The sequence below is a fragment of the Arachis hypogaea genome, chromosome 18 (assembly GCF_003086295.3).
Source record: "Arachis hypogaea cultivar Tifrunner chromosome 18, arahy.Tifrunner.gnm2.J5K5, whole genome shotgun sequence".
NCBI classification, from domain to species: domain Eukaryota; kingdom Viridiplantae; phylum Streptophyta; class Magnoliopsida; order Fabales; family Fabaceae; genus Arachis; species Arachis hypogaea.
In genome coordinates, this window is record NC_092053.1 from 132,427,105 (window position 1) to 132,446,010 (window position 18,906).

The 18,906-nt window shown below is 32.1% G+C and overlaps 3 protein-coding genes and 1 long non-coding RNA gene across 5 annotated transcripts; 3 read left to right on the plus strand and 1 right to left on the minus strand.

The window, feature by feature from the left end:
• The first annotated feature begins 21 nt into the window (after positions 1-21).
• On the plus strand, positions 22-3,813 carry LOC112770591 (uncharacterized). Of its 2 annotated transcripts, none has more exons than XM_025814926.3 (5): positions 22-258; positions 700-2,235; positions 2,320-2,551; positions 2,805-2,887; positions 3,514-3,813. In XM_025814926.3, exons 2-5 carry the CDS (start codon positions 790-792, stop codon positions 3,583-3,585), a joined length of 1,833 nt encoding a protein of 610 aa, XP_025670711.1. In that variant the 5' UTR covers positions 22-258; positions 700-789; the 3' UTR covers positions 3,586-3,813. The 2 variants fall into 2 exon arrangements, with proteins under 2 accessions (XP_025670711.1, XP_029150997.1); XM_029295164.2 differs by having other exon boundaries at positions 43-258; positions 695-2,235.
• A 2,788-nt stretch (positions 3,814-6,601) lies between these two features.
• Positions 6,602-9,545, plus strand: LOC112772158 (uncharacterized). The gene is made up of 3 exons (XR_003187404.2): positions 6,602-6,741; positions 7,156-8,567; positions 9,208-9,545. It is a non-coding gene; the product is annotated as an uncharacterized lncRNA (long non-coding RNA).
• A 2,457-nt stretch (positions 9,546-12,002) lies between these two features.
• LOC112771973 (uncharacterized) lies at positions 12,003-14,349 on the plus strand. Its single transcript, XM_025816839.3, has 3 exons — positions 12,003-12,433; positions 12,910-13,107; positions 13,923-14,349. Exons 1-3 carry the CDS (start codon positions 12,171-12,173, stop codon positions 14,011-14,013), a joined length of 552 nt encoding a protein of 183 aa, XP_025672624.2. The 5' UTR covers positions 12,003-12,170; the 3' UTR covers positions 14,014-14,349.
• Positions 14,350-14,979: 630 nt separating this feature from the next.
• Positions 14,980-18,535, minus strand: LOC112770900 (probable magnesium transporter NIPA6). The gene is made up of 9 exons (XM_025815377.2): positions 17,957-18,535; positions 17,808-17,864; positions 17,625-17,715; positions 17,068-17,228; positions 16,811-16,938; positions 16,551-16,688; positions 15,946-16,038; positions 15,748-15,865; positions 14,980-15,649 (listed from the first exon to the last, which is right to left on the minus strand). Exons 1-9 carry the CDS (start codon positions 18,075-18,077, stop codon positions 15,516-15,518), a joined length of 1,041 nt encoding a protein of 346 aa, XP_025671162.1. The 5' UTR covers positions 18,078-18,535; the 3' UTR covers positions 14,980-15,515.
• Positions 18,536-18,906: the final 371 nt, after the last annotated feature.

Genomic DNA, 18,906 nt, shown 5'->3' on the forward strand with positions numbered 1-18,906 from the left:
GTAGAAACTAGAAATAGAAACTTTTTTTTTTTTCCTTTTCTTACATTTATTTTCAATAGAGAGAATATTTTCTACCTAGTCAACGGTCAAACCTCACAATTCACTAGTGTGGTTTTCGGCTCTTCGCTTTCACTTGTCACTCTTCTTCTGTAATCTGTACTTCATCTTTCAATATTCTTCAAAAAAAAAAAAAAAAGAACACGTAAAGATAACCGAGTTTCTTCAATCTGCAACTCTCTGTTGAAAATTAGGGTTCAGGTTAGCTACATGTACCTACTTTTTAAAGTGCTTCTTTTTGTTTCTTTGTACTAACATGGTTGCTGCTAACACCTTTTCCCTTGTATTTCATTGTTTTCTGTTTTCAAGTTTCTCATCTTCATCCTTATATCATATAATAATCATAAAATAATCTGAATTGTTTTATATAAAACGCAATGTAATGAATAATTTGTCCTTGAGCTAAAGTAAGTGGTATCCTGTAACCATGAAACAATGTTATAGAGATTTGAAAGGGGGAAAAAATAATTTGCTAGAAAACTTCATCTTACCCCCATAACCTGTTTGTTAAAATGTCAGTCATGCTGGTCTCTATTTTGTGATCGTTTTCACTTTCTTTTGTGTGAGAAAAGACTTTTTGGTTTTCTTTTCTATTTTTAATTGATATGATGGCTAAAGGTGGTTTTTTTTTTGTTAGGGAAGATGGGTTTTTGGTAGTGTTTGAAAACTGTAAAGTCAAGACAAAGAATTAAGAAGAAAGAAAGTGTGAATTTTTTGTCTAGAGAAGTACAAATGGATTGCAAGAAGAGGAGAAGGACATTGGAGAAGAATAAGGACCTTGCAACTGCTAATGAAGAAAGTTCAATGGATTCTTACAGCACCCTTTTAAGACACATGAAGGAACCATCTGGTTCAAGGAGTGGTAATAGAAAAAAAGGACTGGAGCCACTCTGTGAAGATGTATACATTAGTGTGAAGAGTCCATTCGATTGTCTTGCAGCAGAGGAAGATGACACTTCTACTGACGAAGATTACAGGTATTGGTTGGATTATGTTTTCGTTCCTGAGGAAGACGAGGAGGATGATGGTGTTTTCGTTCCTCGGGAAGACGAGGAGGATGATGGCGTTTTCGATCCTCGGGAAAACGAGGAGGATGATGGTGATAGATTGGTTAATGTGGCTGAGGAACCCCTGATTGGAGATGTGGCTGAAGATCCCCAGTACAAATTATTTTTGGATAATGTGAAGGCTCGTGGAACATGCTATGTAATTGAGATCCCTGAGCAAAATATTTATATAGAATACCCTGATGTGGCTCTTACTGTGGCTTCTGAGGCACAAAATAATGTTGGCAACTATAGTGGGAAGCGCAGGGGTAGGAAACCAAAAAATTTGAGACAAATAATTGAGGATTCTCATGTTGTGTCTGCAAAGGTACAAAATAATGTGGGTGACTATAGTGAGAAGCGCAGGGGTAGGAAACCAAAAAATTTGAGACAAATAATTGAGGATTCTCATGTTGTGTCTGCAAAGGTACAAAATAATGTTGGTGACTATAGTGGGAAGCGCAGGGGTAGGAAACCAAAAAATTTGAGACAAATAATTGAGGATTCTCATGTTGTGTCTCCAAAGGCACAAAATAATGTTGGTGACTATAGCGGGAAGCGCAGGGGCAGGAAACCAAAATCTTTAGGACAAATGGTTAAGGATGCTCATGATGCATCCCCAAAGGCACAAAATCATGTGGGTGAGTGCAAGGGCAGGGGTAGGGGTAGGAAACCAAAAGATTCAGGACTAGTCGTGGTTAAGGATTTTCATGGTGTGTCTCAAAAAGCACAAAATCATGTTGGTAACCGCAGGGGTAGGAAACCAAATGGTTTGGGAAAACATGCTGTCAAGGATTCCAATGGCGATGGCAATGCCAATGTTGTGGAGGTTTCTAGGGCACAAAACAATGAAGGTAAATATAGCGGTAAGCGCAGGGGTAGGAAACCAAAAGAATTGAGAAATGATGCAGTTAAGGACTCTAATGGCAGCTACGATGGCGGGGCTTCAGAGGCAAAGAAGAATGATGTTAATGACAAGGGTACGCTCAAAGGTGAGACACCACAGAAGAATGATCACATAGCAAAGGGTGATCACATTCACCCTCCATCTGGCATAGAAATAAAGGTAAAGGAGGAGATTGAAGAGGATGATGACGATGCACTCTGCAAAAGAAGGCGAAAGGTTCCAAGTGTATGTATCTATAATTTTATATATGAATTTACCCTTACCCTTTACTTTGCATTTGATATTATGCCTTTATGTGTTGCTTTGCAGTTGAATTTGGAACATTATTGGCATGATGATAAAGCCAATGCAACGAAATACACAAAGTACAGAGAAAAACTCATGCAAGAGCTGGAGAAGCCTTACTGTGAGGAAGAGTATAAGAAGCTTTTTAAATATATGAAACATAGAAAGCTAGTTGAATACCATAAAGAGCATCGCAGCGGCCCTAGGACCTGTAAGAGAAATTATCTTGGGAAATCTCTTCTTAATCATCATGTTGGTAAGTTGAATTTTCAGTCCCTCCTTTTGATATGCAAGTATCTTTGTATTTTTGTCCTTGAATAGTCGCCAAATGTAGCTCAAAGCTGTATACTTCAATTTGAATTAGAACTGATTAATTCACTACAATCAATTATTTTAATAGAACATGGAATCACTTAAATACATGAAATGGAAAGATGCTTTTGTCTAGCTTCATTAGATGTTTCAGAAGACTAGCAACAATGAGTTATACTTATATGCTTATCTTGCAGATCTGAACAAAAAACTAAAATCAGTTAGTGGTGATTATCCTAAACGTCTGACGCTCTTACGTGGATTTGTTTTTTGGTTGACGGTATGTATAACTTGATATTACAGCATCCTGCACAATTTAATTTTCTAGCTCTTCGTGCCCTGCTCAACTAATAATGTTGATCTGTCTGCTTATCCACCTAACAACATGTATAACCATAGCGCGAAATAATTAGATTCTCTGGGAACAGGATAGAAGTTTTGCTACATGCCATTCATCACTTAAACACATTTAACATTAAGGAAAGTTGGAGATAATGAACAATCATGTCCTATAAAGGCTCACATGTTTTACAATTAATGGTATTGAACAAAACTTTCAAGAATGTCTTGACTAGTTTGGAGCAGTTTATAAGTTACTTTGCAATCAATTTTTCTTTTCCAATCTATTTCTACTAATTATGTAAAATATTCATGTTATTATTAATAAGTATCTGTTTTTTTATTTCTTTGTCCACATGATCCTATTTCTAATACTTCAGAACTATATTTCTTTATAGTCTTGCATGTATGATAGAGCTGATAAATTATGATAACTCTAAGAAGTTAAGTATAGCTGAAAACACCCTTTAAATCACTAAGTTTTCTCTAGCCCTTGCCCTTTCTATAATCTATATATACATTTTGACATTTATAATTGGTTTTAATTATTATGTTGGTTACACTCAGCATTGTGCGGATGATGAGGCGTTCAAGCCATGGATCTATCCTGAATATTGTAAGCCAGCACCTAAGATGTAGGAAGTGTTATCTGATGTGTATGGTCATGTTCATTGCATGTTTTACATGGCGTCTCAGAAAGAGTGAAGGCTTTAAGAGCTAGCTTGTTAACTTTATCAGTTATTTAGTTGACTTGATGTAGAAGTTTCATATACATGTATTCATGTATGTATATAAAACACTATTAACTTTGGTAGAAGATGAGATTCATCATTCATACTTTTAATACACTTCACACATTCCGATTTATTGCACTTCCCTCCATTTTCACAGGATCAATAATTTTTTATTTCATAAGGATTTGTAATGCACGTTATTGCTCTCTAAAATGAGAAAACTTCATAGAAAATTATGGGCTTCTGAAGAATTCGAAGAACTTCTAATCTTTCACTCAATATTGAAAAAAACATGTCCTAATTTTCTTTCTTAAAAGTAGTTACTTATATCTCTATAGTTACCCATCTTGTTCGACTTCAAGATTCCAGATTCAAATCTTACAATTAGTAACTTATATCTCTATAGTTACCCATCTTGTTAGCATTGTTTCATTGTTTTTTTCCTTAATTAAACTATAAATTCTTATTTAAAGTTACCTAAAGAATTTATGTATTGATTATTAATTTATGCATATTTTGAAGACATCAAATGACTATGATTTTTTTAGTAATTTTAAATTATATATATTTGTTTATATGAGAAAAATTATACTTCCAATTTTTAATATAATAGTATTTTGTATTATTACTAAAGTATTTGCTGGTAGCAAATTGAACAATTACTTTAAATTCATAACTTGTTTGAATTATTATTTTTAACAATAAATTACTAAAAGTAACAACAAATATTATATTTCAACTAGGTCTATTGTCATTTTTTATTGCTCAACAATTATATATGTGTTTTATATATTATTTTGTACATTTAAGAAAATATTATTTATATAATTAATATGTTTATTATTACTTTTGTTCTTTTTGTTATTATTTTACAAATATTTGTTATAATCTGTTTATTTTGGAAAAGATAAATATTATGTAAGTTACAAATAATATTTATAATTTACACTAAGGAACTACTATTTATCACAAATGTGTCGGGATGCATGGAATATTCTTAGACATGTTCAAAGTTTTTTTTTTTTCATTTTTTTTCAACTTTTTTGAAGGATGATTTTCATAAATATATATATTTTTTTACTTTTTTATATATTATACCTCTTGTTATAATAACAAATAATACTAATATGTTAGATACATTTATTCATAAGTTATTTTACATAATATTTTATATATTTTTCATTTTTTAGAAAAATCTCACTTTTCAATTTTTATGAGGTTATTTTAAAATCATATAAATATATTTATCTATGACATAGCATTTATTGATTTTTAGAACAGGAAACGAAGAACGATAAAATAATATAATATTAATTTTTATCACTAATAAAAGTTTAATTTTTAGTAAAATTTTATATATAATTATTTTTATATAAATTGGTAAGTAAAAAAAATTTATATTATAATTATTTAAATTAAATTATTTAATAATTTTTAATTATTAATTTTACATAAAAATAATTGCATGCAAATTTTTTTTTTACGCACATATAATATAACTAAAGCAATACATATTATTTGAGATTAAATAGATATAAAATAATATAAGCTCTATTAACTTGAAACCATAAGATAAGATATAGTTTTACGAGCTAACCGGTTTGTTTAATGATTTTTTATTGTTTTTTTATATTTTATTTTTTTTAACTATTTTGTTCAACGAAATTTTTGTGGTTGTTATTTCTACTTTTTAATTTCTTTCTTTAATTTTTATATCTATTATTTTTTAAAAATATACTTTATAATTTTTATAATATTACAAAAAAATCACCCATTTAGCAATTCAGATTATATTTAAAAAGCCTAATCTGTTTATAGAATAGGTTATGTTTTTTCTATATTACTTTTTTTATAGTAAAATAAAAAATATAGTTATGACATCACTTAAAAAATATTTTTTTAAATATTAAAAAGATCACTTATAAAATGAGAGAAATTTTTTCAAAAATAAAATAAAAAATAATTATTTCTTTATACCTAATTTTTTAACTTTAATTTCTCAAATAAGATTTTTTTGTATTTAGCACAAGTTCGCTACACTCACCGGCAAACTCTATAATTTATATAGATTTTGCTTAATATGCTTTTTCAAAAATATTAGATTGGGTAAAGAAAAAAAAACGTTGGAAGGTTAAGAATGACAACTATTATCATCGTCTCCAAAATATATAGAAGTACACAGGAATAAATTGTATTTTTTTGAAAAATAGTGATTTTTTAATTTATAATTAAAAAAATTATAATTAAATATGACTTATATCGGTGTATCTGTGTATTTTAGAGACGATGATAATAGTTGTCATTGGTGTCGGTGATATTGAAGAAGCTATGTTTATTGTATCATTATGTATGTGTACATTTATAATTTTATGTACTCTTATATTGATGGAAATTATGATAATAGCTTAAAAATTAGAATTTTAAAAAATTTGGACGGAGTTTACCGGAATTGAGCGAATTCACTCTTAAAAAAAATGACATTTCTGAAATTAAATTTAGAATATTGGGTTTAGAAAAATAATAGTTTTTTTATTTTATTTTAAAAAAAATCCTAAAAGTAAACTTTATTTTAATACATATGAATATACTTTTCTTACTAAAAAACGTTTTTCAAAAGTGTTTCCTATGCTTTGTATGCGCTTAATGAAAATTTTTCAAGGCAAGCTTTCAAGTTACTGAATTTACCCGCCATTCGAATTCACAGAGGTTTTCTTCTTCACCTTCCTTCGTCTCTCGCCGTCGCCGCCACTCACCATCTCCGTCTCGTGCGCTCACCACCGTCGTCTCGTGAGCTCACCGTCGCAGCTCACAATCGTCGTCTCGCGCGCTCACCGCCGCTGCTCCCAATCGTCGCAAGCCTCCTTGGCTCATCATCGTAGCTCACATCGTCGTCTCGTCGCTCACCATCGTGCACTCACTAGATAATCATTCTCTGATTCACTCTCTATCTTCTCTTTCTTGCTCATTACCTCACTTCTTCTCTCGTTTCAGTGTCGAAGAAGGTGCGTGTGGCTATGATGATGATGATGATGAACAACAATGGCCAAACTAGACAGAAATGGTATGTTTCGTTTTTCCTAAATTTGGTTCTGTGAATTGTGGAGGTTCTGCGATTATAGGGTTTTTAAGTTTGGGGGTTTAGCTTCTGAATGTGTATTGTTTCTGGTTGTTGGGGTTCTAGGTTCTGATTGTTAGGGTTCTAGGTTCTGATTGTTAGAGAAGGTATATTTAACTGCATTTTATATATAATTAAGTGCTGGATTTGAGATTTTTGTGGTATAAATAACTGAATGCCCTGGTTTAGATGGTCAAACTTGTAAGGAATTGTATATTTCAGTGGAGGTGGAATAATTGGGGAAAAACATCTATATAATGAGAATATAGAATGAAAAGTGAAAAGTGCCCTTTTGATTAAACATCCAGTCCGATTCAATACTCTTTCAAATGTCGTGGTTCATTCTTGTGCAACCTGCAGGTAGCTGAAGTGATACAGAGAGTTTCTAACATGGCAGGGGTTACGACAGAAGAAGTTCCAATTAATACACTGAAGTCTTCTACTGAAGATCAAGAGAATCAGGATAAGTCTGCTGCACTGAGCTTACTTAGCATTCAAGGAACTGCATTGATGTCTATTGCTGTTGGTTTTGTTGTAGTAGCAATGATATGATGGACTTGAAGATGATCATCATCCATTTGGTTGCTTCACTTGTGAAGAACTCTTCTTTTCTTGATTCTTTTAAATTTTGCTTAGTTTTCTCTTTCTCACTTTCTGAAATGTCAAGAGTATGCATTGCTGTCTGATTTGTTCTTTTCAACTTTTTGTTAGTAAAATGTCTGATATGCTTTGATTAATTTGATATTAAAATTCGCAAAACCTGTTCACCATAAGTTCGGCAAAATGTGATATTAAGGCAGGAAACTCTTCAGCTTGGGCCAGTTTAAGGGGTTTGGACTTCTGTGTTTTATTTCTTCTAGAAACTTCAATATAATATAATATGATACATCAGTGTAAATCCTAAACCCTTTTAATGGTAGTTACTTATCTGGAAGTCTTTTAAGACCTTTTAAAAGCCATATTTATGGATAATTGCAGAGAAATACTAAGAATGCAAGCATGGAAAAAGGGAAATTAAATTCAATCTCTTCTCTAAGTCTCAACTAACTTGATTTGTATTAATCATCATCCATGTTCTTAGAGTTTATTAACTCAATGATTGATCTTGAACACAAGTTTTATCAGAAACGTGATTAAGCAATGCATACCAGAGCTGTTTACTTATTCAATTTCCTGGCAGCTTTCTCATGTAATTTCCCCTGAAATTCGAATGAGTTCTATTCCACTGTTTGATAAATGGTCCCTGGGATTTTATCTTGTATGTGTTACTTTTTCAGGAGATTTTGAAGGGCAAGTTCGGTTCAGGTTTATCAGTGATCATAAAGTCTTGTTGTTTTCTCCTAAGTATTTTGTTGAAGTTTTCACCCCATTACTTGTAAAATTATCCTGTCAGCTGCATTCACTCGGATGTGTGCCACTTCTGTGGAAACAATTAGTCTTACAACTTGGGCCTAGTGTCAATTGTGATATTAACTAGCTCGTTGGCATTTCAACTGTCAGTTATGATCTTGTGTTATTCTCATTTTCATTGTTGTATCTTTTCTTACCTTCTCTTCCACTTTATATTAAAAACCTTGTTTGGCTAGAGATTTCTATGTATATCCTTGCTGCCTACTCGAATTATGCATTCTTTTATTAATAATATGCTGAGTTACTTATCCAAAAGTGGGGAAAAAATAATTTTCTGCAGACTGAACAGAAGCAATGAGGCTTGGTATCAATGGACCTTGGATCACCAAATCATATCTTGAAATGATCCTTGATAAAAAAAGGTTGGATTTGGATGCACTTTGACTTTGTCTTTTTGCACTCTATGACTTCTCAATTAATCGAGTTATTTTTTATTGTTTGATATTATTTCTTGTTATATACGCTGATGACTGCTCCAATAGGATAATTGTTTTGAGAATAATGAGCCAATTGGCTAAGCATAACTTAACAAAAGTAGATTATATTAATTATCAAGATAAGCTCAATTTCCTTGATGATCTGACTCATGCTAAACCTGATATTGTTTTTTTTTACCACTTACAGTTGTAACTCAAAAAGACTTGTATGTGTAGCAGGCCTGTATTGATTAAGTGTTTATTTGTTCTGGAACCTAACGTGGCTAAGTGTTTATTTATTCTGTTGTTTTTGATAAATTCTTACAAAACATGCATGCTTACACAAGGATTAACAGCTTCAATTTTTTCTAAAAAAAATTTACTAACATACGATTATCTCGTTGCTTCAGAATTATCTGAATTGGTTACATATGAAACTCTATCTCATGTATCAATGTAATATAAATATTGTTAATTGTTAAGTTTTGTTATCTTTTTTCTTGCATGAGTGATTATTATTTTTCTTCTTTAGTCATAAACTTTGGTATTTGAACTTTTATAAACTTGTTATGTATTATTTTTTCAGAAATGCCTTCCTCGATGCTGATTGGTCACTGGTTGAGAAGACCAGAAGAAATACATTTTTGCCTGCCAAGGCACTGCAATCATTGCACCAAAACCAATTCGTGCGACTCCTGACCTTGTTACCGGATTGGAGGATTTTCTCAGCCATGGACTCGGTTCCTCAACTGATCAAATGGCTATTTGCTCGCAAAACCTCTGATAAATTGTCTTTGTAAAGTTCTAGTCCAAACACAGTAGGAGAGGAGGGAGGAGAGTTAGCCACAAGAGCTTGTTTGTAACTCACATTCTGTATCATACATTTATTTTTTTTATATAATATTTGATTAATTTAATTAAAAATACAGAATTATATATATGAAATTAAAAAAGTAGCCTCTGTGAATTGGCAATGTCTGAGTAGGCATTTTTCACTAAAGTGTCTCCAAAATAAAAAAAAAGTAGCCTTTGACAAAGGCATTTTTTTTTTCATTTTTAGCTATACTTTTCAAGAATTACTGAATGAGTGATTTTCTTGTAGTAACAAATCCTGATTGAATATAAAAACATGTGCATAAAAATTAAATTATTTTCTCACTTTTTTTACTTATTTAAAACTAACAAAATTAGTTAATAATGTGATTTCTCTAATAAAATCTAGACTTTAAATTTTCGTTTTACATTGAGAAATATATCTTTTAATAAACATTTAAATCAATTTTTGATTAGAAGGCAGGCAGTCGGGGAAAAGCTTGTTTCATAATCAAATCAAGAACTAAAAAATAACTACTAAAGACAACAAATCTCACATTATCATTCTTTAAATTCATAGCTGTCAAGAACAGAACGCTTCATCAAGCCATTTCTCGGCTTTTATCTCTTTCCGGTTCGAAGAGTTGATGCGATTAACTTCACTTCATCAAGCCAGGAAAGAAGCTCGACATCCTATTAGAATACTTTCTTTATTTAGTTAAAATTTTCCAAATTTACATTACACAAAAATTAAAAAATTCTAAAATAAAATTTTGAAGATGAAATCTTTCTGGATTTTATCCATAATTTAATGTAATCTAAACCACTTTAATTTAAAAAATGAAACTTATATTAAATGTGAAGAGAAAAAATCTTGGAACCAAATGTAATCTTTGTGGAAGTTCCCTTAATTTAATTTAATCTAACCAATTCTAATCTAAAGTGAAGTTTCCATAAATGAGTTATTAAAGGATTAAACCAACCCAGTCACCAAAAAAATAAGGATTAAACCAAACGAAAGAAACTCTCCAAGAAACTAAGAAGAAGAAGAACCAAGAAACTCACCAAGAAACTAAGAAGAAGGGAAGAAGCTGGGAAGACCTACAGAACACAGGAATGATTGCAGAGGAAATATTTGATGCAGCAATAACTGAAGAGGAGCTAGATGCTCTCTTAGCGATGGATACCAAGGAGATGATGAATGATCTGTTTCCCTTGGACTTGGACGATAATCAACTGCATTCTTGGGATGACACTCTTCCAAAGATGGTAATGGAGGATAACCCAGAAATGATGAAAGAGAAACTGGATGCTCTTTTCATGATGGATAGGGAGGAGACGGAAGCTACCAAGCATTCTCAGCCTCAGCCTCTCCAAGAAACTCTCCAAGAAACCAAGAAGAAGAAGAACCAAGAAGCTGACCAAGAAACTAAGAAGAAGGGAGACCTACAGAACGCAGGAATGATTGCAGAGGAAATATTTGATGCAGCAATAACTGAAGAGGAGCTAGATGCTCTCTTAGCGATGGATACCAAGGAGATGATGGATGATCTGTTTCCCTTGGACTTGGACGATAATCAACTGCATTCTTGGGATGACACTCTTCCAAAGATGGTAATGGAGGATAACCCAGAAAAGATGAAAGAGAAACTGGATGCTCTTTTCATGATGGATAGGGAGGAGACAGAAGCAACCAAGCATTCTCATCCTCAGCCTCTGCCTCAGCCTCAGCTCCAGCATTCAACGAACATGGAAGAGCAATATGCTATTGACGTCCATATTAATCAACCACCTCAGCTAGAATGTCCACCTCAGCCTTGCTCCCAGCCAGTGGTGGAGCTTAGTTCAGACAAGGGGTGGCCATGGCCCCCCCAAACTTTTTATAAAAAACTTAGTAGTACTTTTTCAAAAGATAAAAAATAATTCAATTGACTTAAATACTTTATTATGACTTAAAGTATCTAATAAGTTCAATAAACAACACTCTCTCTATCTTTAGGTTCAAATATAAAAAATTAGATATCTTTTATTTATTTAATTTAATATTATTTTATATTTTATTATTTATTTAATTTAATTTTTTATATGATAAAAAATAATAGAATATTCAAAAAGTATTAATATTATTGTATTTGTATAAATTGATAAAAAAAATTCAATAAATATTATAAATTTTAATATTTGTCCTTCTAACTTCTTCTTTATATATTTTACAAGATATATATTCAAATTTTTATATAAAATAATAATGAAAAATTAAAAAATTGATATATTTTTTAAGAGGAAGGCTAATATTTAAGAAAGAGAACATATAACTTTTACAATATCAACACATGTAGATAGTTCTTCTACTTTAATGAATCACGAAGAAAGCGAGATATAACCTTCAAAATTTCAAAAAGTTATATCTGATGACTTTAATTTTAACTTTTTGGAACGAGATCTTAAAAAAGGGCTTTAAATTTGGCAGTATCACCCAAATCAAAGAGATGAGATTAGACGAGCTTATCTTAAATGAGGTCCATATAAAAAAATATTTTGACAATTATTTTCTATTTGGCCCCCCCAAAATTTTGTTTCAAGTTCCGCCACTGCTCCCAGCCTCTGCCTCTGCCTCAGCCTCGGTTAGAATCTCTGCCTCAGCTAGAATCTCAGCTTCAGTCTCAGCAACCACTTCAATCTCAACCGCAACCTCAGGTCTGGACTTGGGAGGAGAACAAAGCCTTTGAGTCGGTTATGGCCAATTGTTTTCAGGATGCTATACACAATCACTGGAAAACCGTGGCTGCTCAACTCCCTGGAAAGACTCCGGCACAGCTGCAAGAGCGATTCTTGAAAGTGATGACCGACGTTAATGCCATCAAACACGGTTATCCTCAGAACATAAGCATCACGATACCTGTGCCTGCTACCCCATTAGAACACTGCCCTCTCTCCATTTCCATCGTCAATGCAACACCACCACCTCCACCGCCTCATTGGACTCATCATCATCACAGGTGGCTCTTCTAAATATTTTCATTCCTTTTTTATTTCTTTATTTATTTTTTGCCCATACAGATATATGGATACTCAGTGATACACTTACATTCAGATCCAAATTGTTAGCGCTCCTGCTAGTGTCTGCGATGTGTTTATAACTAATTTTGCATCCCAATCATTCTTAATCAAACAAAGAAACAAAATAAAAGGCAAAAAAAAATTATATTGATATATGGAGACTCGTAAAACTATTCTTATATCAATTAAATACAATTGTAATGTAGAAATGAAAAATTTCAAATCTTAGTTATATAATTATATACAATAGAAGTTGATCCATTGCCATTTTAAAATAACCCCAATTTGTATTTACAACATAATTAAAGCACAATTCATATTTTTTTAATTTGTGATTAATCAATATTTTTTAAATTTTTTGGTTAAGTCTTCTATTCTGTTTTGTAAATCCATCTTAGTAATATTATCATGGTAGGATGGAGGCAATGGCGCCTGCGACAGACATGGCATTGCCAATGGATATTACCTTACCTTCATCAGCCATGTCAGGGGCAAGAAGAGAACAAAACCGACATGCCAACACCACCATAATCCAACATGAAACTTTACCTGTGGCTTCTAGTGACAACATTCAACGGCGACAAACAATTCATTGGACTTTACAAGAGCACAAGTACGTATTAATTATATTAATTATATGTTTGTTGAGTCTGTAAGGCGGGGTGGCAGTAAAAATAGCAATGTAATTCCCATTTGATTGGGCAACAAAAGTCGAATCAAATGGATGGCACCTTATACACAGACAAGTATAAGCTTCTGCATAAACCTGATTCAAAAGCAATAATAAGAAAGTTATAATATAAATCATGGGTTAATGGTTATAAGGGTGCTTGAAATATCACGTATGCATCAATTTAGTCCTCAAAAGATCACATCTCAAACTGGTCCCTAGAACATATAATAACCTCAATGCGGAATAAAAAGTTCACATCACATCATACAATGTTAAGGGAGAAAGCAATAACGGACTTGTTCTTCTAGTGCATGCTATTAGTTGTAGTTAGATTAAGAGTGACAACACAAACAAAATTCTTTAAACAGTGTATACTATCATTGGACTTTACAACAATAAAAGTCAGACAGAAAGAATTTCCTATAAAATCTGCTATCATTCATTATATCAAACTATCTCTTTGGCAGGTTATTTCTCAAAGGCTACGAAGAATTAGGAAAATAATGGTCAAGAATTTCAAGTGAATATGTTAAAACAAGAACTTACGCACAAGTTGTTAGTCACTCTCAAAAATTTTTTGAACGCCAAGAGAAAAGAGCTAGAGGAGAAAATCTAAAAAGAAAGAGTATACTTGACATAACTGATTATCGTACGTGGTTTTTTCACTATTCTAAAAATTATTTAATTTATTACTCTAAACTCTTTAAATTATTTAGTCATGGTAGTTATCTTATTTTAATTAATGTTTTATGTAGGAACTATAATATAATAGGTATATTTTATTGGACCAAAGAGAATTTACGAAAAGAGGAGGAGACTATTCAAGCAAGAAAAATATATAAATAATAGACTGAATATTTGTTTTAGTAGTATATTTAGTTTGGTTTAATTATTATCTCAGTTTTTTTTTTCTAAAATGTGAATTATGCCAATTTGACATTATTAGAGGGTAGCATATGGCTTAGTTTGATAAATGGTATAAGAATATAGGTATGTATAGAACAATGGTGTAAGTATTGCTGTATTGGAATATTTGATCCCCTAACTCTCTTGCTCTGATGGCAATGCCGAAGGAGTGGTGGGTTAGGTCTTATCTAAGGTCTTGATGGCTTTGCCGAAGGGACTTTAGGTGGGAATAAGGTATCTTTTTAAATAATTATTAGTTTAAAATATATTGATTTAAGGACTCTTTGAAAGTTTTTTATAATAGAATATAGAATATTTATATATAATTTTTATCAAAAATATTATATACATACTAAAAATTAGTTACTAAATTAATCATCATATATTATATATAAATACTTATATTGTCTAATTTAATTTTGCTTCTTAAAATATATTAATTATATACTGTTAAATGCTAACTAATAAAGTCAGAACGATAATATTGATAATAGCTACAAATTACAGGAAATGGTTATTCACTATGATTTGACATTTCTTTTAACTTCTATTTAAATTAATAATGTAAAAATATTAATTTAAAGTAGAATAAGTGTAACTCTGGCAACCATTTTCTCCTCAAGTTCAAAATAACACGCTTGTGATATACAATGATCACTATTATAACTAAAGTAACTTTCATCCAAACCACAATTTTAAAATTCAAACTAAAATTCAAAATACTATTAATACTAATTAAAATGACATTTCGAAGCATTTTCCATAATAGAATCAATGTTCTTGTATAGATGGCCAAGCAAGTTCATTGACCTATCTCCAAGACATAGCTCAACTCAAATCAAACAATTAAAGGCTGAGTGAGCAGATTTACTTTCGTTCAGAATCTTAATGGTGTTAAACCATAGATGAATCAAAATTGTAATATATATATATATATAAACATTCATAAGTTTCAAATGATAACTAGTTAACTAATTAAAATTACACTAATTAATTTACATGGATTAGCTCCCACAATCAGAGGAACACCAGAATATGAACACAAAAATTAGCTAAAAACTAGGGGGTACAACTTGGGAAAAGAGCACCAGAAGGTAAAAATAATGCAAAATAATAACAATACAAAAAAAATACAAACTTGGAGAAAAACCACCCAAGAATTTTTGGTGATTGTGCACACAAGCTTTCATTTCACACGCTGCCACGGAAACAAAATCCTCCGAAAAAAGGAAGCACGACTTATCTACGAAAACGTGATAGGAGCCTCTTGAAACTTGTTGCAAAACCAGATAGATGGAGTCACAGAGTAACACTGCCACATTTATGTAGCTTAATGTAGAATCAACCGAAGAAAAATGTTATTGGAGTATGGGGGCTGTGTCTAACTCAAGGGCAGCATTAGGTGATTCTAATTTGCAGTTCTATCACTTAATAATCCAGTATCACGTGAAATGATCTTGCCGTACAACTGTAATTAAGTTAAAAGGTGCTGCCCCGTCTTCTTCCTTCTGTTTCCAAGACTCACCATTGCCTTGGATATACCATGTTACTTTCGGGGACAACGGACTATACAAATCTGTACAAAAAGGGTAATTAGGCGATGATCATTTCCAGAAACAGCATAAGTTTCTTAACTGAAACATTACAAGAAAATAGGAAACAATGAGGCATTACCTGTAGAGACTGGAGGATCTGGCTCTCTTGTACTATGCAATACTACTGTGCCAGATAACACAGTGATGAAACCACATAGCTCTGACGCAATGCTGCTTATACTTTGACCAGAATAGTCCTAATAAGAAAAGCAGTTGATGTGTCAGATAACTCATTCTTTTAGGGCACACTTTTCATTTTGTTTTAGTGAATACTAACCTTAAACATGATTGCACTAGCTAATATTGTAAAAGATGTGAACAAGGCATAATAGATTGGAGACACAACTGCAGTGTTAAATGTATCCAACGCCTGCAGACATGAAAGTGTTTGTCACCATATAACTCCACGCAAATGATGCAAACAAAAGTTATGGGAAATAAAAAATTCGAATCTAGCCTTCTAGATCATCAATTGTTAGTCTAGGTCAAACATGACATGGATGTTATTTGGGTTAGAGGGTTACACATTGAGCTTCTAGATTAGCTCTTAGCTTTCAAATCATTTCTTCAATTGGAAAGTGACTTTAGCTAAAATCTTCAATATGAACATGGAACAGAAAGAAATGCAAGAATGATAATCAGTGGTGATCAAAGAAAAATAAACTGGACTTGTAGTCTATAAAACTATAATCACCTCCAACAAAGAGAGGTGTTTCCTCATATTAAGCAGATGACATATAATAGAAAGTCTAACCGTGAAAGCATATCATTTCTTACAAAAGGAATACAAACTTATGTGGCTCTAAGTTTTTATTTTGAATGCAAAAAATTATGTTCACATTTTAAAGGAAACAAAACCAAAAGTGATACTAAGTCACTAACCATGTTAAGATAATTTAATTGAGTAATGATGCAGGAAACAGCGACCATAAGAAAGATCCATGTCTGATAGTAGACAAGCTGATTTGCACCTTCTAATGTAAGTTTTATAGCAATTCCGATTGCTTTAACACTCATGACCTGAAAGAAAGAAAAGAGAAAAGAAAAAATTTATCAGAAGTGTAAAGCAAAACATGACACGAGGTATAGAATTCTGTCAACCATTAAAATGTAAAGTAGATTGGGTTGGAAGAGTCGCTTACAGTCAAGGATCCAATGACAGAGCATATTCCAATATAAACGAGAATATTAGTTTGGCCATAGCGCGGAACACAATACAAGATCAAGAATAATGTTACAGCCATAGCAGAGGCAGTGTACAAGAGGAATGCTGCATGGCAAAACAGAAATCAGCACCACTATAAGGGGCAAAAATGGAGACAACAAAACCGGAGTCTTCATGTCATAGTGAATATAACAGAGTGAAAGAAACCACAGAACAGATATACGGGCAGCACACCTGGTTGAACAGCCAATAGCCAAATTTCTTGAACAGAAGTAAGAGACTTCTCTTGAGGCGCATGGAGTACAATAACAGTCGATCCCACTATGCACATAAGACACCCCAGCATGCCCATTCTCTGCAGCTTCTCCTTAAGCATGAAATGTGCCAACACAGCACTACCCCATTTCCACAAACCACAAAAAAGTATTATAATTACATAATCATATATCTAACAACAGATTGTAGCAAAAATGGCAGAAACATGTAGGATAAAGTCATTTCTCAAAATTTAAAAATGGCAAATTTGTTCCCATTGTCCAAAAAAATGTGCCAGAATATGAATACAAGTATGTGGTATGATACACAAAAACTCAATTTTATGAAAGGAAAATAGGTACAAAAATAAGAAGTTTAAGGTAACAACAGTATTTGATGTAAATACTCATGCAGACATACTTGAGTATAAAAGAATTGGAACATTCAAATCCTCAATAACTCTACTTTATTGATTCCTCATTATTTTAGTTTACCAAATTGGGAGTCTACTCAAATTGAAAAATCGGAGCTTTTACCTAACTATAATACTCAAAGCACCAAGAGGAGTAACAAGAACAGCTGGGGCATAGATGTATGCTACGAAATTAGCAATCTCTCCAACAATCACTGAAATCAAACACACTCCAAAATCAGCTAAGAAAACACAAAAAAGGTTGAACTTTGAAATCATAAAGGTTATGGCGCAGTGTAATACTAACTAGTAATCATTCCGAGCCACCAGAGAGGCTGAAGCAGATAACCATAGCCTCCAACACCTGCAAATGGAAATCAACACAATGAAAATGTTAATTAATTAATTAATTGAGTAATTAGAGTGAATTAGAGAAGAAGAAGAAGGGGAAGTAACTGGCACGAGGGCCATTGGCGCGTGCGCGTTGAAGGCCCTTTTTCTTGATGATGAAACTGGAACCGATGAAGGCGCTAGAAACCAACGCCAACACGAACCCAGTCAAATTGCTGGAGTACATCTAAATGGATGAATGTGGGAATTCGATGCTTGCATGTAAAGAAGAAGAAGAAGAAGAAGATGAAGGTGTACGGATGGAATGGAACCCTAGATTGGAGTTGGAGTTAGAAGTTGAAAGTTGGTTGCAAGTGTTGTGGTGTGTTGGTGTTTGGTTTTTCCCTCTTTTTTTGGGAATCAAAAGTTAAAAAGTGTGGCGCTTTCTTTTATTCGTGTTTTGTGTGTAACTGCTGATGGTGGTGTTGTGCTGTAGTGTGTGTCCTGTGTCGTTAATCGGGGCTGCTTTGGGATTTGTGAAGCGTCCGGCTTTTGGTGGTATTCAATGGAGGAACCAACAATGCAAGCTCCTTAGCCTGCCCAGTTAGACTCCCTCATACAACTCATTCTAATATATTTTTTTTAATTTTGTAAAAAATAAAATAAATTTTTTTATTTTTACTGTTTATATTTTTTTTACGAAATCTAAAAAACAGAAAATATTGAAAACGAAAATAAAAAATAAAAACGCAAACTAAACGTACCTTAATTTATTACAGATCTAAATTTTATTTAAGAAGTTACCGCGGATGAATAAATTGTTGCATACTATAATTAGCATTCTAATTAGATTAATACTTATTTAAATAAATAAATAAATTAATTACTCGATCAATTGAAATTAATTTACCATTTTATTTGGCTAATATTATAGGTTAATATTTTATTTTTATATTATTAGAATTTAAAATTTAAAATTTAATATAAAAATATTTTTATGGCCAACAATAATAAAATTTATCGATTTTATTGTATGTTTTCATTTTTTTATAAATTTAAAATTCTTAATATTTTTG

What these genes read in the sequence shown, in the direction of transcription:
- LOC112770591 (XM_025814926.3), top strand. Translation starts at nt 790, where the DNA reads ATGGATTGCAAGAAGAGGAGAAGGACATTGGAGAAGAATAAGGACCTT. An exon ending in GAAGGCGAAAGGTTCCAAGT is followed by an intron (nt 2,236 to 2,319) that starts GTATGTATCTAT and finishes GTTGCTTTGCAG; the next exon opens with TTGAATTTGGAACATTATTG. An exon ending in TCTTCTTAATCATCATGTTG is followed by an intron (nt 2,552 to 2,804) that starts GTAAGTTGAATT and finishes CTTATCTTGCAG; the next exon opens with ATCTGAACAAAAAACTAAAA.
- LOC112771973 (XM_025816839.3), top strand. Translation starts at nt 12,171, where the DNA reads ATGGCCAATTGTTTTCAGGATGCTATACACAATCACTGGAAAACCGTG. An exon ending in TGGACTCATCATCATCACAG is followed by an intron (nt 12,434 to 12,909) that starts GTGGCTCTTCTA and finishes TTATCATGGTAG; the next exon opens with GATGGAGGCAATGGCGCCTG. An exon ending in TGGACTTTACAAGAGCACAA is followed by an intron (nt 13,108 to 13,922) that starts GTACGTATTAAT and finishes TGTTTTATGTAG; the next exon opens with GAACTATAATATAATAGGTA.
- LOC112770900 (XM_025815377.2), bottom strand. Translation starts at nt 18,077, where the DNA reads ATGTACTCCAGCAATTTGACTGGGTTCGTGTTGGCGTTGGTTTCTAGC. An exon ending in CTGTCATTGGATCCTTGACT is followed by an intron (nt 16,689 to 16,810) that starts GTAAGCGACTCT and finishes TCTTTCTTTCAG; the next exon opens with GTCATGAGTGTTAAAGCAAT. An exon ending in AGATCCTCCAGTCTCTACAG is followed by an intron (nt 15,650 to 15,747) that starts GTAATGCCTCAT and finishes CTTTTTGTACAG; the next exon opens with ATTTGTATAGTCCGTTGTCC.